General features: G+C 41.9%; 1 protein-coding gene across 5 annotated transcripts in view; it reads right to left on the minus strand.

The window, feature by feature from the left end:
- Positions 1-27,742, minus strand: part of SH3KBP1 (SH3 domain containing kinase binding protein 1) — a 529,030-nt gene that overhangs the window by 86,940 nt on the left and 414,348 nt on the right. For 4 of the 5 annotated variants that reach the window (XM_073616470.1, XM_073616469.1, XM_073616472.1 and 1 more), the window contains one exon: positions 13,603-13,710. The exons of the other annotated variant lie outside the window; for it this stretch is intronic. In XM_073616470.1, the coding sequence (XP_073472571.1) occupies positions 13,603-13,710 (108 nt within the window). The remainder of the gene's footprint in view (positions 1-13,602; positions 13,711-27,742) is intronic. 5 annotated transcript variants of the gene reach the window in all.

Here is a 27,742-nt window from a genome sequence, read left to right on the forward strand (position 1 = left end):
GACAATAATTACCGACTTATAGTCGCAATCTGACACTGGGTGAGAACTGACTTACAGACACTGATATCTCCAGTGACACTTAGTACGGGTTCACACTAGTGAGATGCGAGAACCCTGCGAATCCAGTTCAGGTTCCCGTATCGCTCCTAAATCGCACAGTGGTTCACACTGAGATCTGAGAACCACTTTGGGTGTCAATGTAAAGTTAACGTCACCCCCAGATTGGTCAGCAGATCGCAATGCGAACTGTGAAATGGTGCAGGAATCGAATAGCATAAGTGTGAACACCCATGCGATCTGATTCCAGTTCGGACCAAAAAAAGGGCCCCGCACCATTTTGGTGCGAATGTGATGCAATTTCAGCCATACAGTTTGTATGGCTATAATCGCATCGCACGGACATCGCTTGTGATCTGAACAGCAATGTGGTGCGAATCATATGCGATGTCTGGCATTGCACTAGTGTGAACCGGGCCTAATACAGCGATAAGTGATAATACTATATACACTGTCACTATACTAATGACACTGGCTGGGAAGGGATTAAACATCTCAGGGTAATCAAGCGGATAAGCATGTACCTAACAAGTGTAATGTGTACATTATGTGCTGCTGTTTACTAAAAATCTCTTTGTTCCTTCTTCCTAGCCAGGACCTGCTGACAAAATCCCGCTGTGTCTAATAAGAATAATACAAAAACATAATCTTATATAGCGCCTTTAAAGGTAGCGTCTCAAAGTGCTTTGAAAGGAAAACACAAGAAATACACAGGATAACATAAGGGGAAAAAAATGGACAATTAAGTGAAAGCTTGTCAAAAAAAAAAAAAAAAAATTTTTAGATTTTATTTGAATGAGTTTAGGGAAGATGACTCTCTGATGTTCTTTGGAAGTGAATTCCAGAGTTTTGGAGCATAGCAGGAGAAGGTTCTGTCTCCCATTGAGTGTAGGTGAGTAGGGGACACAAACAGGAGACCAGAATCTGACGAGCAGATGTTACGGGGGGGGGGGGGGTAAGTTGATAAAAGTTCAGAGAGATAATGGAGTGGGAGGATCTAATGCCCTATACACACGATTGGAAATTCTGCCAGCAAAAGTCGGATGTGAGCTTTTTGGTCAGAAATTCCGACCGTGTGTATGCTTCATCATACTTTTGTTAGTAGAATTCCAGCCAGCAAAAGATTGAGAGCAGGTTCTCTATTTTTCGGTCGGAAAAAGTTCCTATTCGAAAATGCGTTCATCTGTATGCAATTCGGACGCGCAAAAAATCACGCATGCTCAGAAACAATTTGACGCATGCTTGGAAGCATTGAACTTCATTAAATCGGCTCGTCGTAGTGTTGTACGTCACCGCGTTCTTGATGGTCGAAAGTTCAGAGAACTTTTGTGTGACCGTGTGTATGCAAGCCAAGCTTGAGTGGAATTCCGTTGGAAAAACCATCCAAGATTTTTCTGACAGAATTTCTGAACTTGTGTGTGGGACATTATAGTCTAAACCTGACGGGAAGCCAGTGCAAGGACTCCAGGATAGGGGTAATATGATCACTTGTACCAGATCTGGTCAGGATTCTGGCTGCAGAATTTTGAACATATTGAAGTCGATTAATAGTGGTTTAGGTACACCAATTAGTAGAGCATTGCAGTAGTCGAGTCAGGAGAACACAAACGTATGGTTTAGCTTTTCAGCTACAGTATATGATAGCAAAGGACGCAGCCGAGCAATGTTTGTGGAGAAAAAGATGTTCTGACATTTTGTACATGTGGATCATAGGTTAAAGTAGCATCAAATAACAAGATTTTTCAATTTAGACTGAAGCTCGAGTAGAATGCCATCTATAGATAAGCTATTAGGACTGGCCTTACATAACTGTCCTAATAGCTTATTGATAGCAGAAGTCGGCATGCAGGGGTGCGCAAGTCTCCCTGTACCAGGAAGAGGCCAGCGATGTACAGGTACGTTGCTGTGCCTGTAGGAGCCACCCATCCTCAGCACAATGCAGACAGGCGGTCCTGAAGAGGTTAATGTAAATTTAAACCCAAGAACAAAAGTTTGATACTTTGCAGCTTACCGATACTCAGGTGTTGTGGTTGCACTAATTTTTCTACCAGTACACCACTTCCTGTCCTAAGATGATAACACTCACTTCACTGTATATATGGAGGGGCACGTCGTCACCCTAGGACAGAAGTGTGTTATAGTTCAACAACAACTCCCCCTCTCATTATCTATATAACATAGTTGGGAGGTGTTCCACAGCTCACAAAGTTTAACTCAGGCATGCTGATAACAAGTTTGAGCTTTATGATCATTCAGCATTGCAGGCTCACTACAGAAAGTTAGAAGCTCAATGGCTTTATGGGATGATCAAAAGGTATCATTTTACACTTGTTCAACTCCATAACATTGTCCAAAAAGAATTTAGAAATCTGCCAGCATGAACAGGTATTTTGTAGTATATTAAACAGACCAAAGGGGGCAAGAAGGAGAAGTTCATTGGGTTTACATTTACTTTAGGCCTGTATGGGTTCAATAACCTATACTCATAAGACTGGGTCTTCAGAAGCCTATGAAAAAAAAATAATAGATATAGTCTCCCTATTGAAAAAACAAGGAATATTACAAGCATTTTATAATATTTATATACATTAACCCCATTAGCAGTGTCTATGTCTACTTTCATCTTGCGAAGGTTGCACATCTAACATGTGGTCAGGCCCATGATGGCATGTCAATATTTTTGACCATATGTCTTTGTACAGATTACTTAAGAACGGCTGAAAACTAATATACTGTAAATTGAGCAACCGTCCAAAAGATTTTACATGTATTTAATGTATTTTTGCCTGTAAATGTTACAAGATGGAAAATTATTTACACAAAAACACCTATAATGTCTAAATAAACAGGAATGCAGCAGCAGGTAAAATAGTTCAATGTGCTTTTTAACTTTCCTAATGGATTTGCTGCTAAAAGATCCTACAGCGCTTAGCAGGTGTATATTTACATTGCATTTAATGTTCTCTGGAGATTACACTCAATAACTCCAATATGATAGGGCAAGCAAGAATATATGTATATTCATTTTGTATAATTCAAAATGCGCTGCTCAGTTCATTAAATTCCTGCCAGTGTAATTGCTATAAATTTTATATTTAACTTTTTCTACATATATATATAACATTTTTGGATAAATGTTTTTTTTTTAGAACCCCAGTTCAAAAGACTAAATATTACTTTTATCAGAACAGAATAAACAATGTTTTACTCTTTTATTCTGATTTTATCTGTAATAGCCAAAACCCATTAAGGCCAAACAGAGTAATTTTAGAGGCCTAGATTTAATTTATGCAGTTTTAGAACTAGTGTTTGGCAGTAAAAGTGTCCCGGAAAGTGAAGATTGCAGCAGATTTGAAAGCTGTAATGACGCATAATAAATATTATTTTAATACATAATAAGATCAGAAAAGTACTATAACCTAGGTTAGAGTATGTGCATTTGAAGTGCTCCAAAAAACATGTACAAGTGAAGTACTCAGCAGAGGTGTTCATATCTGCAGTAGGCAGTATGTCAGAGTGTGGGAGGATACGGTTAAATCAAATTATTGTTATTTTTGAGTGTGAAACATGTCCACAAAGGAGCTGAAAATAAAAAGACACAAATCTAATAAGTCTTTGATGAAGCTGTTAAAGCAGTAATTATCAACACTTTGAGCTAAAGAGGGTCTTAATTAGGCCCCTACCATCACCAAAGTGATGTCAGGGGCCTAATTATAGTTCAAAATATATTGAACTAATGTTCAATATATGTAATGCTTGAAACGACTGTCAGAAAGTGTGGACCTAATAGAGGAAATGAGGGTCAGAAAGTGTGGATGTGTGACAATTTTGGCTGGGGATATGCTGAAGAAGAACGCATATGTTACATGAGGCTAGTCGAGATCAATGCTATTACCCTAATCAATATTACCACTACAAACTGCTGAGGTCTGAGGGCCACACATCATATACCAAAGGGCCACATGCAGCCTTCAGGCTGTGGGTTGGGCATCATGGTGCTAGAGACTGGAAAGAGAACCAATGGTTTGTGAATGGTTTACTGTTCAAATTCACTTTTAACGTCCTTACATGAAGGGGGTTATCAACTCTTTAGGTCCAACATCAGTATTCCTGAAACATTATTTTTTTCACACAATTACGGTATATGATGGACACTAGATCAGTACTGTGCTCCGCCCCCTCCTGTACCAGCTGCAATGTCATCACCGTGTTTGTGAATGGCACGGCAGAGGGAGGGGACAGAGGCACAAAGCCAGAGCTAGTGTCTATGAAACCATTCTGATGCGACAAAGTGCCAAAAGTGCAACTCTTGCTGCACATATCCGTAATCCTCAGCAGAGCCCACAGGTAGCTTCTGAATAATAAGGACATTTCAGTTGGGCTTTAAACTACTTGACAATCTCTTGAGGACTTTGCTGACATAGGAGGTGTTCCCACTCTCAGATATTTATTTTAAATTTTGGAGAATGAAACAGCAAGAGCTGAAAAACACAAAGGTGGACAGGTTCAACTAAAACCCCCAATGGACAGGAACAAAGACGACAGACTCGGCAATGGCATGCAATGCCAAGCTGCAGCAAGCAAAGCTAGCAGAATATTAGCATGCATTAAAAAGGGAATTTACTTAAGAGATAAAATGATAATCTTGCCACTTTATAAAACTCTGGTGTATCCACATCTGGAGTATTCCGTCCACTTCTGGTCACCAATCCTCAGGAAGGATGTGTTGGAACTGGAGAGAATTCAGAGTAGGGCTACAAAATTAATAAGGGGACTGGGGGACCTCATTTCTGAGGAATGGCTACAAGCATTAAACTTATTCTCTCAGAGAAGAGACGCTTGATAAGAGATTTGATAGCGATATATAAATACCGCAATGATGATCCCAGCGTGGGAAGAAAACGATTCAGTCTCAGGGAGTATAAGAAGACACGGTGCCACTCAATATCATGGAGGAGAGGTAGATTAACCTTAAGCTGGGTAGGGGGTTTTTCCTTCCTATGAAATCCCTTCCACAATTGGTGGTGTCAGCAAAAAGTAATGATAGTTTAAAAAAAAAAAAACTCTTGAATGTGCATTTTAGTGAACACAGTATACAGGGATATGGGAAATTTTTTGACATGAACGCACCCACACAGGTTGAACTGGATATACTGGTTTATTTATTCAACCTTACCAACTATGTATCTATGTAAATTATGGCATTGAGTTCTTGCTGTTAAAATAGCCAAGACATACTACAAATCAGGAATTCAACCACTAAGCTGACTAAGACTGATCATAACATGTGCAAGGGCTCTTCTGCAAAATATCTTTAATAAAAAAAGTCTAACCATCTATAAAAAAAATACATACACATGCAGTAGAGCTGTGTACCCAGGATAGTTCTAATGGATGCATTTATAAGCAGAAAAGAATAGGTGAAATCAATGCTGTAGGCATGAGATATTATTACCAGGTGATGTGAAAGTAAAATTGATTATACTGTATGTGCAAAAGGTCTTAGGGGAGTGATGTACAACATTAAAAGCATCCATTTCTGCCATTAAGCCATGAATATTTCACTCAATATAATGGATGACTTAAACTGACCAAGGTAGGTGGGTGTAAGTTCCAACCACCACTGAATTAAACAGAAACTCCATAAATACTGCAATTTTACTCCTGATTCCTGACATTTAGTCAGGCCTATTTTGTACTTTTGTATGTGTTACAAAGGCAGGCAGGCAGGCACGAAGCCATGGGCAATACTACATATAACAATACATCAAGCCAATTTCTCTGTTCTTTTAACCAAAAGCGTTATATTTACCCTTACATGATAATTTATTTTATGAACACAAGATACACAATTGAGTCTCTTAGCCACTGAACTCCATTGTACTCACTGCTATAAACTGATTGCACGTTTTATCTTCTTTTCTAAGAACAGATTGTAGTTTACTAAATCCATTGCTCCCAGTAACAATTCACACGCTACATAATCACCATGAGTCGAGAAAATCCCCAAGCCATAATAAATACTTCAAAATCCCTCAACAAATGTATTTGAATCTTTAGACATATCTTGTGCACAATATTTTTTGATTTTGAGAGGCATAGCACTACAGCTCAAAACCAAGCAGTGCTTTATGATATAGATACTAACTAGGTATTACAGTGTACACTGCATGTAAACTTGTTCTACAAAAATGGGGCAAAAATTGGATGTTCTCTGGCTATATTCTCTGCAGGTAGAATGTGTGAATGTGGAAAATACCAAATTATAGCCACAAGTTGCAGCTGAGGAGCATATTTATTTCCTATGATAGGTAGCGCCATCTAGTGATCATAATGCAGTATTTTCTGCATGTTTTGATCTTGAAAGAATAAAGCCTGAGAATGTTCAATGTTGTCCCCTTGCACAGAGTGAATTTAGATGCAGTTTCAGTTGAGGAACAGCTTTGACGAACACCCAACATTCACAAACACCTAACCTGCATTTGATCCCTGAAAACGAACACAAGTTCTTTTACAGCTCATATTAAATAATAAGAAACCATTGCACACATCCTAGCATTACGTGAGTGAGGTCCATTTTAGGTTGTGTCCTCCTTTAGCATTTGCTTTCTCTGCAATCTTGGAATTTTAAGAAAAATATACAAAGTGTAGTATTTACTGCCAGGGTTCCGATTTACTTTTAATCTGAGGTAACCAAATGAATAGGTCCTGTATTTCTGTCAGAACCATGTTGCCCAACTCTGCTTCCTGTATGGTTTTAACTAGAAGTAAACAGCTGGCAAAGATGCCAACATGGAAAACCAGGGAAAACTGAAAGCATAGTGTGTAAATTGTCCTCTGATTCCCTGTGATCAGAGCTTATATTTAACAAAGTGATAGAATTCAGCAAACAACATTCTTTTCATTATGCTAAACCAGGGGTCCTCAAACTACGGCCCGCGGGCCACATGCGGCCCGCCGAGGACATTTATCTGGCCCACCCCACCCAGGGCCGGATTCCCGACAGGCCAGGCCTCGGGGCGGGCCAGTTGTAACACAGCAGGAGACTGCTGTGTCATGGAGCTCACTGTGAAAAGTTTGGGCGCGCTGTCATAAAAGTCCCGCCCTCCTCCTAGACCAGCTCGTGTGATAGAGGCAGTGTTCTGTCTATCACATGAGCTGGTCTAGATTGGAGGAGGGTGGGACTTTTATCACAGCGCGCCCGAACTTTTCACAGTGAGCCATGACACAGCAGCAGGAGATGCCCGATGTGCACACACACTGACTGGTGAGACATTGTTTGGCACAGTATAGCTGTGAGGGGGGCTTGCAATGATGGTGAGGGGGGCTTGCAATGATGGAGAGGGGGGGCTTGCAATGATGGTGAGGGGGGACTTGCACTGATGGTGAGGCGGGCACTGATTGGGCTGCGCTGGCGAACACTGATTGGGCTGCGTTGGCGAGCATTGATGGGCACTGATCAGACTGCATTGATGGGCAAATTGAACTAGCTGAACTGCAGAATTGTGACTCTCTGAAAGACGCATTCAAGTCAAGCAGCCTTCCTAATTTCTATGCATCTCTCCCCTCTGAAACATACCCTGTTTCCCCAAAAATAAGACCTAGCGTGATTGTCGGTGATGGCTGCAATATAAGCCCTACCCCCAAATAAGCCCTATTTAAAGTCCTTGTAGGTCTTATTTTCAGGGTAGGGCTTATTTGGGGGTAGGGCCTATATTGCAGCCATCACTGACAATCACGCTAGGTCTTATTTTCAGGGAAACAGGGTATCCTAATCTCAGGAACCATGCACTCAAAATGGCAACCATTTTGGCAGCACTTATGTCTGTAAACAGACTTTTTCCAGAATGAAATATCTGAAATCTCCAACCAAATCTAGACTAACTGATGCACACTTCCATCACTTGTTACGACTAGCAGTGACGAATATGGAACCGGACACTGACCTCATTAGCCAAAAGCAGGCCCATAGTTCCCATTGAAATACTGGTAAGTTTGATGATTTAACTTTGCTTGCTGTTCATTTTAAATATTGTATTTGTTCCCGTTTTGTTTTTTCACTTCAAAATAAGATATGTGCAGTGTGCATAGGAATTTGTTCATAGTTTTTGTTTTTTTAAACTATAGTCTGGCCCTCTAACGGTCTGAGGGACAGTGAACTGGCCCCCTGTTTAAAAAGTTTGAGGACCCCTGTGCTAAACTGACGAAAGTTAAAACTTAATATTTCATAAAACTAAAATGTTCTGATGAATTGTACTTTAATCCCAGGAGAAGACGGCTCACTACACAGACTCCCGAGCTGACAGGGAGAAGGGGGTGGATGGGAGGGGGGAGTTGGAGAGAGGAGAGCAGCGGGATGACAGAGGTACGTAAACTGACCACGGTATCATAGATCAGCAGCCATGATTACCGTGCTCAGCACACTAGGGGGCGATACAGGAACAGGCAAGATCAATTAGGTACATTACAAAATAGGAAAGGACAAATGACTCCGCAGAAGTGCTATGCAGTTTAACATGCTTTAAAGGAACAGGATCTTTTTTTTTGGGGGTTACAAACACTTTAAGTCTGTTGGGTGAAGGAATGACAAGTGTCATTGAGTACACCTTCGAAAGAGCAAGGGACTAAAACTTCTGGCCTGTCTGCAACCAGCTTATGTGTCAGTAAGGGGCATGCACTGCAGTTAGGAAAGTAGATGCAGGGAGTTATGGAACCACACTGGCACTGAAAGTAACTGTATGCGGAGTTCTTACAAGTGCAGGGTAGAAAGAAAAGACAAAATTGACAATAACCTTAGCTGGAGGAGAAGTATAGAACTCAAGGAAGGTGAGCAAACCAGAGGTTTTATACTGTCAAACTTCCTCTGAATTGACTAAATTCTATATAGTTCAAAAGTGTTAGTACTCTCATAGTAGGATTACACTGTGCAGAATCACCTTGCAAATGCTGTGATCTTTCACATGTTTTTTCAGTTGAGAAAGGCATATAGAATGTCCCAGGAGAGATCCTTCTGAGTGTAGTATTAGGGTTTCAGTCGCTTTGAGTTATATGAACAAAAAAGTGATATAGGACCAATAATTGCAACAGTATGGTTTCAGGACACCCAATTTTCAGGGGGTCAAGCAACTGGATAGTAAGGCCTGCGGGGAATAATTTTGTCCCCTTGCAGATATAGGTTTCACATATGCTTGTTTGGGTGACTTCTTGGATTATCCTGTGCTGGAAAGGCAGTCGGATCCTGATGAATGATGTGTGTGAGGAAACAAGCCCCAAAAAAATGGTTATTGGTCACAGAGGCACCCATAGGAAGATAATGCTTGAAGTGTTTCTAAAGGTAAAAGGTTTTTATCTTATTGCATTCTCTGCATTAAGCTAAAAAAAAATGTTAATAGTGGCTTCCCCCCAAATGCTTACCTGAACCCGATCTCAGTCCAGAGCAGTGCATGTCTGCAGCAGCTCTTCTCCCCTCGCTCTCACAGGTTTGGGGGAGCCATTGGCTCCTGCTGCTGTCAATCAAAACCAATAAGCAAAGAGTGGGGGGTGGGGCCGAGCTGGGCTGTGTCTCTCTGAATAGACTCAAACAGCCCAGCTCGGGTAATGAGGTCCCCCAATCCCCTTATTCATTTTGTTGCCCTACTCTGGATTCTCTCCAATTCCAGCAGATCCTTCATGAGGATTGGTGACCAGAACTGGACGGAATACTCCAGATGTGGACACACCAGAGTTTTATAAAGTGGCAAGATTATCATTTTATCTCTGGATGTTCTTTGGCTATATTCTCTGCAGGTAGAATGTGTGAATGTGGAAAATACCAAATTATGGCCACAAGATGCAGCTGAGGAGCATGTTTATTTCCTATGATAGGTAGCGCCATCTAGTGATCATAATGCAGTATTTTCTGCAGGTTTTAATCTTGAAAGAATATAGCCTGAGAATGTTCAATGTTGTCCCCTTGCACAGAGTGAATTTAGATGCAGTTTCAGTTGAGGAACAGCTTTGCTGATTTTCTTTTCTATAAAATACACCCAACATTCACAAACACCTAACCTGCATTTGATTCCTGAAAACGAACACAAGTTCTTTTACAGCTCATATTAAATAATAAGAAACCATTGCACACATCCTAGCATTACATGAGTGAGGTCCATTTTAGGTTGTGTCCTCCTTTAGCATTTGCTTTCTTTGCAATCTTGGAATTTTAAGAAAAATATACAAAGTGTAGTATTTACTGCCAGGGTTCCGATTTACTTTTAATCTGAGGTAACCAAATGAATAGGTCCTGTATTTCTGTCAGAACCATGTTGCCCAACTCTGCTTCCTGTATGGTTTTAACTAGAAGTAAACAGCTGGCAAAGATGCCAACATGGAAAACCAGGGAAAACTGAAAAAGACTCAGCATAGTGTGTAAATTGTCCTCTGATTCCTTGTGATCAGAGCTTATATTTAACAAAGTGATGGAATTCAGCAAACAACATTCTTTTCATTATGCTAAACTGCCGAAAGTTAAAACTTAATATTTCATAAAACTAAAATGTTCTCATGAATTGTACTTTAATCCCAGGAGAAGACGGCTCACTACACAGACTCCTGAGCTGACAGGGAGAAGGGGGTGGATGGAGGGGGTGGGGAGTTGGAGAAAGGAGAGTAGTGGGATGACAGAGGCACGTAAACTGACCACGGTATCATAGATCAGCAGCCATGATTACCGTGCTCAGCACACTAGGGGGCGATACAGGAACAGGCCAGATCAATTAGGTACATTACAAAATAGGAAAGGACAAATGACTCAGCAGAAGTGCTACGCAGTTTAACATGCTTTAAAGGAACAGATCTTTTTTTTTTGGGGGGGGGGGGGGGGGGGGTTACAAACATTTTAAGTCTGTTGGGTGAAGGAATGACAAGTGTCAATGAGTACTCCATTGAAAGAGCAATGGAATAATACTTCTGGCCTGTCTGCAACCAGCTTATGTGTCAGTAAGAGGCATGCACTGCAGTTAGGAAAGTAGATGCAGGGAGTTATGCAACCACACTGGCACTGAAAGTAACTGTATGCGGAGTTCTTACAAGTGCAGGGTAGAAAGAAAAGACAAAATTGACAATAACCTTAGCTGGAGGAGAAGTATAGAACTCAAGGAAGCTGAGCAAGCCAGAGGTTTTATAATGTCATATTTCCTCTGAATAAACTAAATTCTATATAGATCAAAAGTGTTATAGTAGCATTACACTGTGCAGAATCACCTTGCAAATGCTGTGACCTTTCACATGTTTTTTCAGTTGAGAAAGGCATATAAAATGTCCCAGGAGAGATCCTTCTGAGTGTAGTATTAGGGTTTCAGTCGCTTTGAGTTATATGAACAAAAAAAGTGATATAGGACCAATAATTGCAACAGTATGGTTGCAGGACACCCAATTTTCAGGGGGTCAAGCAACTGGATAGTAAGGCCTGCGGGGAATAATTTTGTCCCCTTGCAGATATAGGTTTCACATATGCTTGTTTGGGTGACTTCTTGGATTATCCTGTGCTGGAAAGGCAGTCGGATCCTGATGAATGATGTGTGTGAGGAAACAAGCCCCAAAAAAATGGTTATTGGTCACAGAGGCACCCATAGGAAGATAATGCTTGAAGTGTTTCTAAAGGTAAAAGATTTTTATCTTATTGCATTCTCTGCATTAAAGTGGGGTTCCACCCAAAAAAAACAAACATACCTGAAAAATTAAACAAAAACAAAAAAACATTTGGATATTTTTTTTTTTTTTTACTTACCTCTAAATGCCTGTTGCTAGGTGGTCCCTCGTAGTCTGCTTCTTCCTTTGCCTGGGCTGGTGACATCACTTCCGCCTCGGCACAGGAAGGGCTCCGCTCTGTTCCCTTCCTCCTGTCAATCATCTGGGACCCATTACAGGTCCCAGGTGATTGAGCGGCCAATCACGGCGCGCGGCGCCGCTCGCGCATGCACAGTGGGTGCCAGGCTGTGAAGCCACAGCCCGGCGCCCACAGTTGAAATGCCGGCGCCGACGAGCGGAGGGGGGGGACGAGCGGGGCTTCGAAAACCTTTTAATAGTGGCTTCCCCCCAAATGCTTACCTGAACCCGATCTCAGTCCAGCGCATGTCTGCAGCAGCTCTTCTCCCCTCTCCTCGCTCTCACAGGTTTGGGGGAGCTATTGGCTCCTGCTGCTGTCAATCAAAACCGGTAAGCAGAGAGTGGGGGGTGGGGCCGAGCTGGGCTGTGTGTCTGAATAGACTCAAACAGCCCAGCTTGGGTTTGAGCATGCACGGGTGCCCCCAGTGCAAGCAGCAGGTAGGTATAATATGTTTGTTGTTTTTTTTAAAAAAAGAGGACCATTTACATCAAGGACTGGTCTTTATTAACCTCCCTGGCGGTATGATTATTTCAGATTTTAGGTGCTGAAAGCGGTACAATTATTTTGCACAGAAATATGGCGTTTCATATTGTAGGCCTGTAATTCTTAGGAATAGTTCACTTAAATCTGTCCAAACAAGAGTCTAGTAGACATCCCGGGTATGATAAAGTTTGAAAAACGAAATAAAAAATTATAATACAATAAATAACTATAAATAATTAAAACACATAATAATATAATAATAATAAAAATTATATAATAATGTAATCAAATCAAAAACACTGAAATTTGCACAGTTGCAGAATTTTAGCTTTTATTACTTTTAGTGTTTGATGACGGATCTCCCCACAAATCGCTATCGCTCAATTCTGCAAGTGATTATAATTTATTATCGCTTTTTTTCTAGCTGGTCTAAAACCACTTTTGATGTAAAGAGACAGTTTTGGTTGCTATGGACAATCTCCAGTTTCCTGGCAGAAAGAACAGTTTTATATATATAAAACTGCATGCAGGACACTGGGCAGACCACTAGGGACAAAGGGGATGTGTCATTATTTGATACAGTACTGTAATCTGTAAGATTACAGTATGCTGTATCTATACTATGTGTTTCACTTTTGAATTTACCGCCGAACTCCGTCCCCGTGCGTCGCAACGCTCGCAGGGAACGGAGCTCGGCACTGTGAATCGAGCGAGACACAGCGGCTCGCCGATCACAGCGGGGAGACATCGCAGGAACCAGGGGACAAGGTAAGTAAACTCTTCCTGGATCCTGCGATGCGATCCCGAGTCTGGCTCGGGGATACCGCTTTTGGTATGTAAAATCCACCCCGAGCCAGACTCGGGAATACCGCCAGGGGGGTTAAGCATTGATTGCATATAAAACAGTCAACGCATTTCATGGTGCTAATCAATAAAGCCCATTCCCTCATGTAAAAGATCCTCTTAAGTATTCTCTTCCTACAAATGCCTCTGTGATCAATAACCATTTTTGGGACTTGTTTTCTCACACATAGCACAAGAGAATGTAGCCCTTAAAGAAGGTCTGTAAAGTATTTTGGAGCCCCTCTAATTTTACATGCTTGACTAAGGGCTGCAAGAAAGATAATGGCTCCTTCCTGTAAGAATAGTATAATCTACAACTCAATAAAACTAAGTGACACCTAGATATGGGTACTTACATGGATTTCTTTCTCAAAATCTGCAGGAAGTAGCTTGACAAAATTGTCCGGGAACACTCCTCTTCTGCCATTTATCTCTCCTTCCCACCAACCTGCATCCACACAATCCTAGAAAAAAACAGAAACAGTACCTCTAATTTCTTTTTCCAGTATATTCAATACACTGGGGTTGTTTTACTCAAACTGGAAAGTGCAAAATCTGGTGCAGCTCTGCATAGAAACCAATCAGCTTCCAGTTTTTCTTTTGTCAAAGCTTAATTGAACAAGTTAGTTAGAAGCTGATTGGCTACCATACACAGCTGCACCAGATTTTTCACTCTACAGTTTTAGTAAATCAACCCCATTGTATGGCTACATTATTTAAAAGATTAATTTCTTTAAGAAGAACATGTGCCAAACTGTAGTTCTTCTGACCTCTGGACTCCACATAATTTTTAATTACAGGCATTCAATCAAACTAGAGTGTTTAAGCACAACAAAAACACCAGTGTCAAGAAATTTAGATCAGTGGCTGTCAGTAATGGAAGCGCCTATATTTTCTAACAAGTGGCACGGTGAAAGAACTGGGGGGTAACTGCTGTTTGGGCAATTAGATGAATAACAGGCTCCACCTGAGCAAGACTCAATAGTCTGCCTGCCGACTTCTATGTCTCTATAGGACACAGCAGTGATGTAGGGGTCAATGGGAGGAACAATTGAGTGCAGAGGAAAACCAGGACGTAGTCACTTCCAGGAGTGTTGGTTTTTTGAAGAGACCCTGTGAGATCATATCTCTTCATTAGAGCAGTGTTTAATGGCATGGGTAGCAGGAGAGGTAAATCTCCTTTTTACACTTTCAGTTAAGCAACGGAGTCACTTTAAGGCCTTTGTCAAAAGGTATGGTTTAATTTAATTTGCAATTTTCATTTAAGATAATCAGGGGGAAACAGCCAGGAACCCTATAGTATTAAATACAAGCATTTTTTACCATAATTGGAGAAAACTGTCCACAAAGCTAGGTGCTTATAGTGTGCAATATTGCAAGTGGATGGATTCCTCACTACAGACATCTACTGATTCTCATACTGATCCTTCCTTAAAAGCATCTTCAGGTGACAAGTGCAATCTATCGGTGAATTTCAAATGCTGTCCATTAGAAAACTGCTAGTGTGCTAAAGACAGATGTGATCAGATCTCAATCAAGTAACTATTGCTAGTGGGGTGACACATAAAGCAATCTTTGGGGCTGAGTAATAAAAGTGGAAAGAAGCAATATGAAAAGTGGTGGTGTTGTCCAAAGAGGCCAATATGTATATTTAAAGGGGTTGTAAAGGTAAAAATTTTTTCACCTTAATGCATTCTATGCATTAAGGTGAAAAAACTTCTGACAGAACCGCCGCCCCCAGCCCCCCCGTTTTACTTACCTGACGCCTCGAAAGTCAGCTTCGCGTTCCCGACATCTGTTCCTCCGCTCACCCTGGCCGCTGATTGGCTGCAGTGGATGGATTGAAAGCAGCGCAGCCATTGGCTCGCGCTGCTGTCAATCACATCCGATGACGCGGCGCGCCGGGGGGCGGGGCCGAGTGATACAGCGAGCGGCTATAGCCGCCGGCTGTATCACGGGAGCGCGCCCGCAAGCACTCACCACCGTGCGAGGGAGCTCGCATTAAGGTGGTGAATGCTTGCGGGGAGGAGCTGAAACAGCCGCCGAGGGACCCCAGAAGACGAGGTTCGGGGCCACTCTGTGCAGAACGAGCTGCACAGTGAAGGTAAGTATAACATGTTTGTTATTTTAAAAAAAAAAAAAAAAACACCTTTACAAACGCTTTAATTTATATGTCCTTATCCACTTGCCGACCACACACTGTACATTTACAGCGACAGTGCATGCTGGCTGCGCAGAATCACATACAGTATCTCACAAAAGTGAGTACACCCCTCACATTTTTGTAAATATTTTATTCTATCTTTTCATGTGACAACACTGAAGAAATGACACTTTGCTACAATGTAAAGTAGTGAGTGTACAGCTTGTATAACAGTGTAAATTTGTTGTCCCCTGAAAATAACAACACACAGCCATTAATGTTTAAACCACTGGCAACAAAAGTAAGTACACCCCTAAGTGAAAATGTCCAAATTGGGCCCAATTAGTGACTCAGGTCTCAGGTGTGAATGGGGAGCAGGTGCGTTAAATTTGGTGTTATCGCTCTCACTCTCATACTGGCCACATACTCACATACTGGTTCAACATGGCACCTCATGGTGGTGTTCAAATACCACCAAAAGAAAGCTCTATTGGTGTGAAAAAAATTATACAACTTCTGTTTGGGTACAGCGTTGCATGAGTTAAAGTAAATTATCAGTTAAAGTAACGCAGTGCCGCATAGCAAAAAATGGCCTGGTCATGAACGGCATAAAACCTTCCGGAGCGGAAGTGGTTAAAATCGAAGGTAAACCTTGACCTTGATGAAGTTGCTATTATAAACAGCTTCATATTGTTCTTATTTTCTTTCCTTCACACTTTATGAAGTCCAAACTTACAATGCAAAAAGCCCCACCTCCACCAAATCCTTTTTTTGTTCAATCAACTTTATTCCACTTTGCTCCTCCGCCTCTGAGCCCAAAAGGGGCTTAATCAGAGAGTTCTATGATTAAACCCCTCTTGTGGTTGAAACAGGTCAGTGCACGGTCTGGCAGGATGCATCACGTGTTTGGGTTTCTGGGAGAGGATGGACCTCAAAGTCAGAGCACCAGCAGCCAACCGCTCATCCAGTGCTTTGTGCACTGGTCCAAATCATTCGGTGGAGGGGGGAAATATGGTGTGGGGTTGTTTTTCCAGGGGTTGGGCTTAGCCCCTTAGTTCCAGTGAAGGGAACTCTTAAGGCGTCAGCATATCAAGACATTTTGGACAATATCATGCTGCCAACTTTGTGGGAACAGTTTGGGGATGGCCATGGATGAGCGAGTTTGGGGTGGAGGAACTTGGCCTGCATAGAGTCGGGACCTCAACCCAATAGAACACCTTTGGGATGAATTAAAACAGAGACTGCGAGCCAGGCCTTCTCATCCACATCAGTGCCTGACCTCACAAATGCGTTTCTAGAAGAATGGTCAAACATTCCCATAGACACACTTCTAAACCTTGTGGACAGCCTTCCCAGAAGAGCCGAAGCAGTTATAGCCGCAAAGAGTGGGCCAACTCAATATTGAACCCTGCGGACTAAGACTGGGATGCCATTAAAGTTCATGTGCGTGTAAGCCCTCATTCACATGAGGCGGACTCCGCTTCCACGGAGCCCGCCTCGGTCCGCCGGCTCAGCGGGAGATCTCTCCGTTGATCTCCGCTGAGCCGGCGGATGACAGGTCCCTCTCTGCTCACTGAGCGGGGAGGGGCTTGTCAGGCGCCGCTGGTGCCTATGGAGGGATTGGATGAAAACAGACAGCATGTCCGTTTTCATCAGATCTCACCCGATCCGATCCGCCAGTGACGGATCTGGACGTAGGGCCATCCGTCTGCTTTTTGCTGATCGCACCGGGTCGGATGTCAGCGGACATGTCTCCACTGACATCAGTCGCTCCATAGGCTAACATGGAGCGCCCGTTCAGGTCCGCCATCAAAACTAACAGGCGGACCTAAACGGTCCGATCGTGTGAAAGGGGCCTTAAGGCAGGAGTCCCAATATTTTTGGCAATATAGTGTATATGGGTCCCATCACTGCTAGACAAATAAATAGGCCAAGGTAGACGGATAATAAAGATGTTGCAGTCAGAAATGTTTTAACTGTAAACTGCAATGGTATTTGGCTAATTTGAATGTAGATTTTTTTTTTTTTTTTAAAGTTCATGAAAGTTTCTAAAGTATCTTTTTTTTACCATTACTAAAAAAATCTTTATTTTACAAAATATATATTTAATACGGGGTGCTCCCATGACAAGGTGTTAGAGAGCATATAGCTTTTGAAAAAAGAACATAGATGGAACGGTTAGCCTATAGGTTCACTCTATCCTTCCGATTTAAACTTTAGATGGAGTCCTCTCAACATAGCAGGCAGTGGAGAGGCAGCAAGGATCACAAATCTGACTCATTCGTTGTATGTGGAAGTTTATGCTTGAGCTATTTAGATCTGTAAAACCGATATATTTCAGCAAAGTAGGTAAAACTACCCTGGAGTTTCACTATGCAATATTTTATATTTACCTGACTAAAAAAATATATATGTTTTTCTTTATTTTTTTGTCCTGACTATAATAAAGAAAATATAATTTAAAATCCCCTTACAATGTTAGTAATTTAGTACAGCAGTAAACTGTTATTACTCTTTCTGAAGATGCATAACACACTACACCAAATGCTACGTGTTTTCACTTCTTTTATTTAGCTTTTAAACCTTAAGCCATTTCTAGACCTATTTTAGAGCTTACATAGTGCTTACTTAGTTTTTTTGCATCTGAGTGATGCTATAATGTCTCAGCTGGTTTGCAGTATAGCACAATGGCAAATCTGAAAGAAAATTACATCCAATTAGCCTTAATTAGCATTAAGAATGTGTTCTCTTCCATCCACAATTTTGCCACTGTTGCAGTCTTATGATTTTCAGTTTAGTAAAAACATTTACATACGGCTCTTGGGAGTGGGCCACTCGTAAATTATGTATCTTGATGTAAATAAGCAACAGTATAGCAAGATAAATCACAAAATCTGTGATAATGCAAAGCACCATTCAGAAAAAAAGGTCTTTCTTTCTAAAATTGTACGTTTTGTTTTCAGGTGTGCTTTTATTATAAATAGTTTTGATGTAAAGAGAGACTAATGCCCTGTCACATGATGCGAAAATCAGATGACAAATCGACCCTTTTTTTGCATGCTAGTCGTATATCGAACCTGAAGAGTTTACTAAAGTTCAGAAAATTCTCGTAAGACAGAATAAAAAAATCGGAAGTGATGTCATATGTTGTAGTGTATTTGTATTGTATTTTTGGAGGACAACTGTACTGATTAAAGGAAAATCGTACGATTTGGTATCGCAGGAGAAAAATGTTGTTGTTTGTCCGATCGGATAAAATCGGATGAACTGTCATGATCGGTTCTCGAAAGCTGTGTACTAACGATCCGATTATCGTCCGATCGCGTCGAAAGCGGTATTTTTCATCCAATTTTCAGATCATGTGTACGGACCATAAGGCCACCTTGCACTTGTTGAGACAAATTTGTAGTCTTGGGAATAGCTTCAAGCTCCCTGACAGCGGATTTAAAATATACCTAAACCCTACCATTATCTTCTCCTATTTGCTCCCTTTTTAGTCTGTTAAATACATATACTGTTGAAAGTGTTTTGTTATATCTTTTTGATAAGTGAAAACAAAACCTGCTGATTTTGTCAAAAATCCAGAACGGTCCTGTGTTTTTTGCTCCCTGCTTGTAATATGCTTGGTCTCCCATTATGTTGTGAGGATAAGGATAGGGTAGGTGTTCTGTAGTTCAGCAAAAGACAACTGGGCAGGGCTGAAACTATTTCTTGACACTATGGGGTTTGATTTACTAAAGGCAAATACACTGTGCACTACAAGTACACTGCAAGTGCACTTGGAAGTGCATCCGCTTTAGATCTGAGGGGAAGATCTGAAATGAGGGGAAGCTCTGATGATTTTATCATCCAATCAAGTACAAGCAAAAATGCTGTTTTTTATTTTCCTTGCATGTCCCCCTCAGATCTACAGCAACTGGACTTCCAACTGCACTTGTAGTGGACTTGTAGTGCAAAGTGGATTTGCCTTTAGTAATTAAACCCCCCTGTGTTATTAGCCCACAACAGGAAATCAGGAGCTTAGTGCATTTCTGCCAGCATCAACAGGTAGTTTTCAGTACTTGCAGAGGCATTGGATAAAGCAAGGGGAAATAGGCACGTACTGTATTACAGAGATGTATTGCATGTTTTTTTTTATTATTATTTGGCCCTGACATGCACTTTAACTCTCTGTCACTGAGACATTTAAAAACCAGGCTGGACAAAGAGATTCAATAAATTCTTATTAAACCAACCTTGTCCTCCTGCTTTTGCACTCCCTTGTCATGTACACACTCATAACGCCAGACAAGACAAAAGAACCTAATCAAATTGAATAAATAAGCCCTCTTTCATGTCTATGTTACCCTCTGATCTAACTTGACACTGTAGGGCAGGAAAGTGTTTAAATGACCAGCTAAGACCCAGCAAAAGAAGACTTCAATCAACCATACCACCACAGATCTGCAATGACGATCAGTGAATATTCTCTGAAGCTACAGTCTTGCTGAAACCCATGTCTGCTGTCAAAGATGTCAACTCTGGCAAGAACCTAGCATAAAGGCGCACACACACCGCTTCAGGCAAAAAATGGACACACCCGGTCCAAGGTGCTAATTCCGTAATTCCGGCTCATCAGCGTAAGCAATGTCAAGAAGAGAAGAAAAATTGATCGCACACTTGAATCCAGAGGATGCTGTAGAACAAGCATGGTTCTTTTTGTGTGAAACGCGTCAACTGATCATCATTGCAATTTTGTCTGGCTTATGACAATAAAGAAATTTCTACAGCATCCTCTGGATTTAAGTGTGCGATCAATTTTTCTTCTCTTCTTGACAAGAACCAAGCATGGTGATAAAGTAGCATTGCACCAAAAAAGGGGGGCAAGTTTAACCACTTGAGTACCAGCCTATAACAACCCTTCATTACCATTTTGTTGTCGTTTGACAATTTTTTTTCTTAAAACAGAACTTTCTTTTGGCAGGGTTTATTTTTTACTATATAATGGAAAAGTTACTAATAATTGTAAAAAAACAAAAAAATGGTATCCCTTGCTTTCTGTTATAAAACATATTGAAAAAATACCAGGACCATACCAATAGAAAAGTACCTTTTTTAAAGGTAGACACCACCCAAGGTGATCTAGTTTTTTGTCACGCTTTTTTGGAAATTAAGAAATTGCCAAGCTGAATGTATCAGTAGTGAGGACTTCAGACTCCAGAATATGGCAAACAATAAAGGTTATTTCTTATAGTAAAGCCAATATAGGTCCTTGCACATGGGGAGGTGATCCCATTCAACGTAAATATGCAGGCGTCTTTGCCCCGCCCAGTCATTCCAGGTGCAGTGTACAGCCTACCATAGACATGAATGGATGTGTGCTGCTGTATTCGGGTATAGGCCAGTGCTATCATATGCAGAAATATAGCATACAGGCCTTTTCAAACAATAGAAAATGTTCTATATTTTGCATATGACCATGCTATACTCAAGTTTATAGCTTATATAACTAGCACTGCTATATACTGAAGTACACCAGTGCACAGTTGTTCATGCTTACAGGAGGTTTTAAACTGCACCTGAGCTGCCTGGACAGGAGAAAGATGACTGCATTTATGGTGAATAGGTTAAGCCGTCTGAGTACATGAACCTTTAAGCAGTTCAATATTTCTTAATGAGCAGGTAGGTTTTTTGGCATGCAGTGGCAAAAAGTTTAGATGTTAGCAAACCAAAATTCTGATTAAAGTCAGCTAAAAGCATGTTACAGGGATCACACAAAGTAGATTTAAACACAATCACTAACATTTTTTGAGCTTTAATGTTTTGCAACTTTGGTATGTGTTCGTAAAGCCGGCCATAGACGGTTCAAACCTGCTGAACCGGCCGAGATTCGAACCATGTATGGGCAAGCTGAATGTACCCAAGTTGATTGATCAATTAATTCGAGTACTACCAGCTTGCCAGATTTTGCATGTGATTATTGCTAGTGGCTGGTATAGCCGCTAGCAATATTCATTGTGTTCTCCCGGCAGGGACGGCTTCCCCTGCCCCGCAGGGAGAACACAATGGCTCTGTGGGAGGGATTCCCCATCAACACTGTCTGTGTTTATGGGGGGAATCAAGTGTTTTTTTTTTCCCTGCAACCCATGGTTTCAGGAAAGAAAATCACTCCGTCTATGGACGACCCTAGGCTTCATTCACACTGGGCATACAATACCGTATGCCCATTCAGGGACGCGTTGACCAGTTTTAGGTAGGATAAAAAGAATAAAATGCAAAATATACACTATTATTTCTTGCCCCTACTACATGTACAAGCCACAAATGTTACACACATGTGGTATCGCCATGAATATCAGGAGTATGGGAATGTATTTTGGTGCTTTTTTAGGGGGTGGGTAATGGTAAAGGCAAAAAATATACAGTTAACAGTTAGTTTTTTTTTTTTTTGGGGGGGGGGGCGCCAGTTTTCCTTTGATAATAAAAAATAATGTAATATCCAATAACATCTGCTACCGAATGAAGGCCCATTCATCCTGAACAAAATCAGGAATAATTCACTTGGATACACTTTGCAACAAGTAGTTGCAAAGATATGTACAGCGTTAGGCCTTGTTGGGCCCAATATGACATCTGTGTGGGTACAGGTCTCTGAACTCACAAATGCACGCACCCACCATGTATCCATGCAGCCGCTGTGTCCCAATAGACACCAATGGAACTGCCTGCACAAGGATGCATGGAACACCTGTGTGGATAAATACGCCCTTGCACAATTGTACGCTCAGTGTGAATGAGGCCTAACATTAAACATATCATTGCATGTACTTGTTGCAAAGTATATCCAGGTAAACTATACCTTGTTTATGTTCATGATGATTGGGCCCTTATTTGGTGGCAAATGTTACTGGGTATCAAGCGACTGTTTTTTTTTTATTATCAAAGGAAAACTGGCCCCCAAAAAAGTAACTGTTAGTTATATATTTTTTGCCTTTATCATAACCCCCACCACAAACAAGCACCAAAATAAATTCCCCTACTCATGATACTTATGGCGATACCACATATGTGTATAATGTTTGTGGTTAGTACATTGTAGCCGTAGTAGGGGGTAAGAAACAATAGGGTGCATTTTGTGTTTTTTTCTTTTCATAAGTATGCCACTTCCATACTCTGCCTGCTTTTTTCAGCAGTAGAAACATCAGGAGCCTCCATGTTCCCTTCTGGCATATCAGAGCTTGGTACAGTGTCTTGAAAAAGTATTCATACCCCTTGAAATTGTCCAAATTTGTCATGTTACAGCCAAAAACGTAAATGTATTTTATTGGGATTTTATATGATAGACCAACACAAAGTGGCACATATTTGTGAAGTGGAAGGGAAATTATAAATGGTTTTGACATTTTTTTTTACAAATAAATATCTGAAAAGTGTGGCGTGCATTTGTATTCAGCCTCCTTTACTCTGACACCCCTAACTACAATCTAGTGGAACCAATTACGTTCAGAAGTCACCTAGTTAATAGTAATAAATAGAGTAGATTAGAGGCCCAGTCAAAGTCCAGACCTAAATCCAATTGAGAGTATGGGGCAAGACATGAAAATTGCTGTTTACAGACACTCTCCATCCTATCTGACAGATCTTGAGCTATTTTGCAAAGAAGAATGGGCAAAAAATTCACTCTCTAGATCAGGGATCCTCAAACTACGGTCCTCCAGCTGTTACAGAACTACAGATCCTATGAGGCATTGTAAAACATGGACATTCAAAGACATGACTAGGCATGATGGGAATTGTAGTTCCTGAACAACTGGAGGGCCGTAGTTTGAAGACCCCTGCTCTAGATGTACAAAGCTGGTAGAGACATCCCCTAAAAGACTTGCAGTTGTAATTGCAGCAGAAGGTGGTTCTGCAAAGTATTGACTCAGGGGGGCTGAATACAAATGCATGCCGCACTTTTCACATATTTGTAAAAAAAAATGTTAAACCGTTTATCATTTTCCTTCCACTTCACAATTATGTGGCACTTTGTGTTGGTCTATCACATAAAATCCCAATAAAATACATTTCCGTTTTTGGTTGTAACATGACAAAACGTGGAACATTTCAAGGGGTATGAATACTTTTTCAAGGCACTGTAAATGTCCCCATGACTCTCCAGCTGAACTAAATACTGTATGTTCTCCAATAGTTAAAGCTCAGTCCTGCCCTAATATTACTGGTCTCCTGTAAACTACAGTACAGATATGGACCTATCAGAGGTCATGGGATTTTTAGTCACATTCAAGAAATCAGCTGTTTTTTTTTTTTTTAACTGCCTAACATCTCACGTCATATTGGTTCTCATAGGGGAAATATTTGTGGCACAGATAATTTGTTTGCAGAGAACACAGAGATATATTTAATGCACACAGAATGTGATGACTATCTCTATGTTCTTGCCAAGAACTGCCCACATTTGTCACAATGTGGAACAAGCATACATTCCTGTCCTGTTCAAGCTGCATGATGCACAGTCTTGTAGTTTGTGGCTTCTTGGCATTTCTATTAGTGAAGGGTACTTACTGAAAATATATGTCAAAATAAAAATCTCTGGCATATCCATTATTTATCAGTCTATATCAAAGGCATGGTATTTAGTAAAATACAGTGAAACAACACAAAGGTGATTATTTTTTATTTTGTTGAGTAGTTTAGAAAGCAATATTATACATGGGTTGGTCCAGTAAGGCAAGTTCTTTTCATATACCCCCATTGCTCTGTTTTTTCAGACCCCTTTCCTAGGATTACAAATTATTATAAAGGGCACTGTTTAAACATAACCCCTCAGAAAACTTGCACGCAAATATTTTTAGATTTGAACCCATTCTGGGGAATTCATAATAGAGTGTAGTAGACACTCTTTAGAATTCTGTCAGGGCACAACACCAAAAATCAAGGTGCTTGAATCCAATTCATTTACAGGTACATTAATCTGTTAATGCCAGCACTGAGGTCGGAGTGTCCATACTGTACACTCCTTCCTCACTGCATTCCCCATAACCCTCCAACCTCCATCTCAGTGACTGTGCCTGTCACATTGACAGGCGCATGATCAAGGCCTTTTGTACTAGGAGTGGGCAGAGCTTAAAGAAGAGTACCCCATCAGGTCTACTTTACATTTGATTGACAGAGCACAGCAGTGGGTGGATCAATAGTGGCTTTCAAATTTATCCACTGCCATGCTCTGTCAACCACATACAAGGCAAACCTGGTGGGGACCAGTCTCAGAGTTCCCTATCAAGCTCCACTCACCAACAGATGCCACGGCCATGAATTAGAGTTTCCCATCATGCTCCACCTACCAAACAACTCAAATAATAGTTCCCCATCAAGTCTCCTTTCCTGTAATTGACAGCAGATGAGAGTGCGAGGATTCAAAAGCCACTACTGGACTAAGTAGAGCGTAACGCTCGGCCCACTGCCATGCAGTATTAGTCACAGGTAAGATGGACCTGTTGAGGAACTAGTCTCTTATAGTTCCTCATGAAACCCCGCTTATTGTCAGTTTAGAGTTACCTGCATTCTTGGTTGCTAGGATGGGGTGGGCCTTTATTCTAGCAAAAGCAGGGCTTTTTTTCAGGGGGAACTTGGTGGAACTCATTCCACCACCTCTGGCTCGGACCCTTTGGTGCCTGCTCACCACAATCACTTGCAAACACAGAAGTCTGGTCTCTGTGTTTACAAGTGACAGCTCTGAACCCCCATGAACTCTGCACTTTGTATGTAATGCAATCCTGACATTTAATGCCCCTTTAGGGCCCTTCTACTTTTTGAGAAATATGACCACACCCACTATTTGATGTAAATTGGAGGGTGTGTGTGGGGGGGAGGGGTTTTGGGGGGTTGTGGTTCAGTTCCAGCACCTATTGTTTGAGAAAAAAAGCCCTGAGTAAAAGTAATAATACACAACACCTCTCCCTCTCACACCGTACACCAATTTTGGGCTGGTCTTAAAATATTTGTAAAACTCTCACCTAAAAAAAACCCCATTCAGGTTAAAATAGAAATCAAAGGCAAAACATTTATTTATAGATATAAAAGAAACATTATAAACACTTTTTTGCCTCTTTTTTTTTAACCACTTTAATATTGGGCACTTTCATCCCCTTCCTGCCCCTAAGCATGTTGGATGTCTGTATTTATATTTGATGAGCACGTGGGCTCTGGGTCTTCCTCCAGAGAGAGGTCCAGGTGGGGAGGGGGCCTGCTGTCCCTCTTCAGCACAGGCTGCCATGCAGCCTCAGGCGGGGGACCTGAGGGCCTGAAACACTGAAACTGACACCCATGGTTCTCCTGAAAGCTAACTGAGGCAGGATGTCCATGGATTCTGACTGGTATCATGGAGGAAGTTGACCTGCGGCCAGGGCCTTGTGAGTACAGACCTCCTAAAGGGATCCTAGAGTAGGGTTGCCACCTGTACGGGAATGACCCGGACAGTCTGGTTTTTGACAGCTGTGCCCGGGTTTGTATCCTTCTGTGACCCGGACACCACAACATAAGCTCCAGTCCCAGCCAGTGTGGAAAGTACCTGCAGCCCTCCACCAGCACCATGCCCTCACACCCCCCTGCTGAATGCGCTCTCTCCCGAGTCCCACCTGCACCTGTGGCTACAGTAATACCTCATCCTGCTCCCCCTCTCTGATGCGCTATCTCCCGCCAGCAGCAACCTCCCCCCCGCCTTCAGCGGTGAGCAACACTCCCAAGCAAGTCCCCCATTCCCCCCTGTCAATGTGCCGATCAGCAAATGCAGGCCGCTCTCTCTCACCAGCAGCACGTTCTCCCCATCTTCCCCCACTCCAGCAGGGCAGCAGAGCTAATGTCTAATTGTGACAGGTATGTAAGAGACTAGTCTGGTTGGTCCCCCTCGCCCCTGTCAATGCAGCGCTACTTGCAGGAGCCCAGCAGAAGGTGCAGCCAGTATAGCAATCAGCCTCAGTACAGGGAGGTACAAGTGTAACCCACAGCTTACAGAACGGGGCAGCAGGAGAGAGGTATGTACAGTCCATCACTGAGCACCACTGTCCCCTTGTCCATTCTACTGTCCCCCTGCCCATCCCACTGTCCCCCTGTCCATCCCACTGCCCCTCTGACTACTCTGCAGTCCCACTGACCACTGTGGGATGTGGGGTTCTTTGGGGTTCGGGTTTGGCTTGAAGAAAAGGTGGCAACCCTATCCTAGAGGCTAGTGCTGCTAAAGGACTTTACTCTGTACAGTCTGCGGCATAGTTCTATTGATGGTCTGCTACACAATTCTATTGAGAAAGCTGTCCTCGCATGTGAATAGTTAATTTGGAGTATCCTATCCAAGTTCTCCAAATAAAACAAAAAAACACATCCCCTAGACTGGTTACTGGAGACAACGAGCCGAAGAGTGTGTGCACTTGGCTGTGTGAGAAAATACCCTGTGCTTGGCTGCCAAAAAATCAAGCGGCTCCTGCAGGGGTAGCGCTACACCAATTTTCAACTTTTAGTGCTGTCCCTCTTTGAATGCCAATTACATGGTCATGCAACACTGTATCCAAATTAAATTTGTATCATTTTTTTGAGACAGAGCGTTCTTTTGGTGCTATTTAATCACCACTTTATTGTTTGGTAAACAAACGAAAAAATACAGAACATTTCGGAAAAAAATGTTTTGGTTATAAAATGTAGCAAATAAGTAATTTTTACTATTCACTGATGTGTGCTGATAAGGCTGCACTGAGCACTAATGAGGCTGCACTGATAGGCACCGATGAGGCAGTACCCATAAGTTGCACTGATGGACACTGATGACGAGGCACTGAAAAGGCTACACTGATGAGGTGGTACTGCTGGGTGGCACTGATGGGCTCTGATAAGCTGCACTGATGTGGCTGCACTTATGATCAGTGCCCTGCTTATCAGTGTAAAGAATGTACTCACTGTGCCCAGTCAGACAAAGGAATGCCAATAACCGGCAAGTCTGTTTACTTGTGACAAGCTGTGATTGGACACAGCTGATCACATAGTAAAGGGCTGCTGTGATTGGCCCCTTACCACAATCTGTGATCAGCTGTGTCCAAAGGACACAGCAGTCACAGTGCACACCCGGGAGCAGCACACATGGGAGGACGTCCGAGGACGTCCATGGACATCCTCCCAGAACTGGAGAGCCGCGCTGCAACAATCTTTAGGCTATGGTGGGGAACCAGATAAGTGATCACATTTCCTCTGTTCTCAGCTGCATAACAGCTAGGAGAGGAGAAACAGCAGTAAACTGATCTTCCCATTTAAAGTCTGTAATAGGAAAGCAGAGGGACTGGCAGGAACATCCGATATATAAACACGGAAAGAAAATGAGTGGCCTGTAG

This window comes from Aquarana catesbeiana, linkage group LG02 (genome assembly GCF_042186555.1).
Source record: "Aquarana catesbeiana isolate 2022-GZ linkage group LG02, ASM4218655v1, whole genome shotgun sequence".
Classification (NCBI taxonomy): domain Eukaryota; kingdom Metazoa; phylum Chordata; class Amphibia; order Anura; family Ranidae; genus Aquarana; species Aquarana catesbeiana.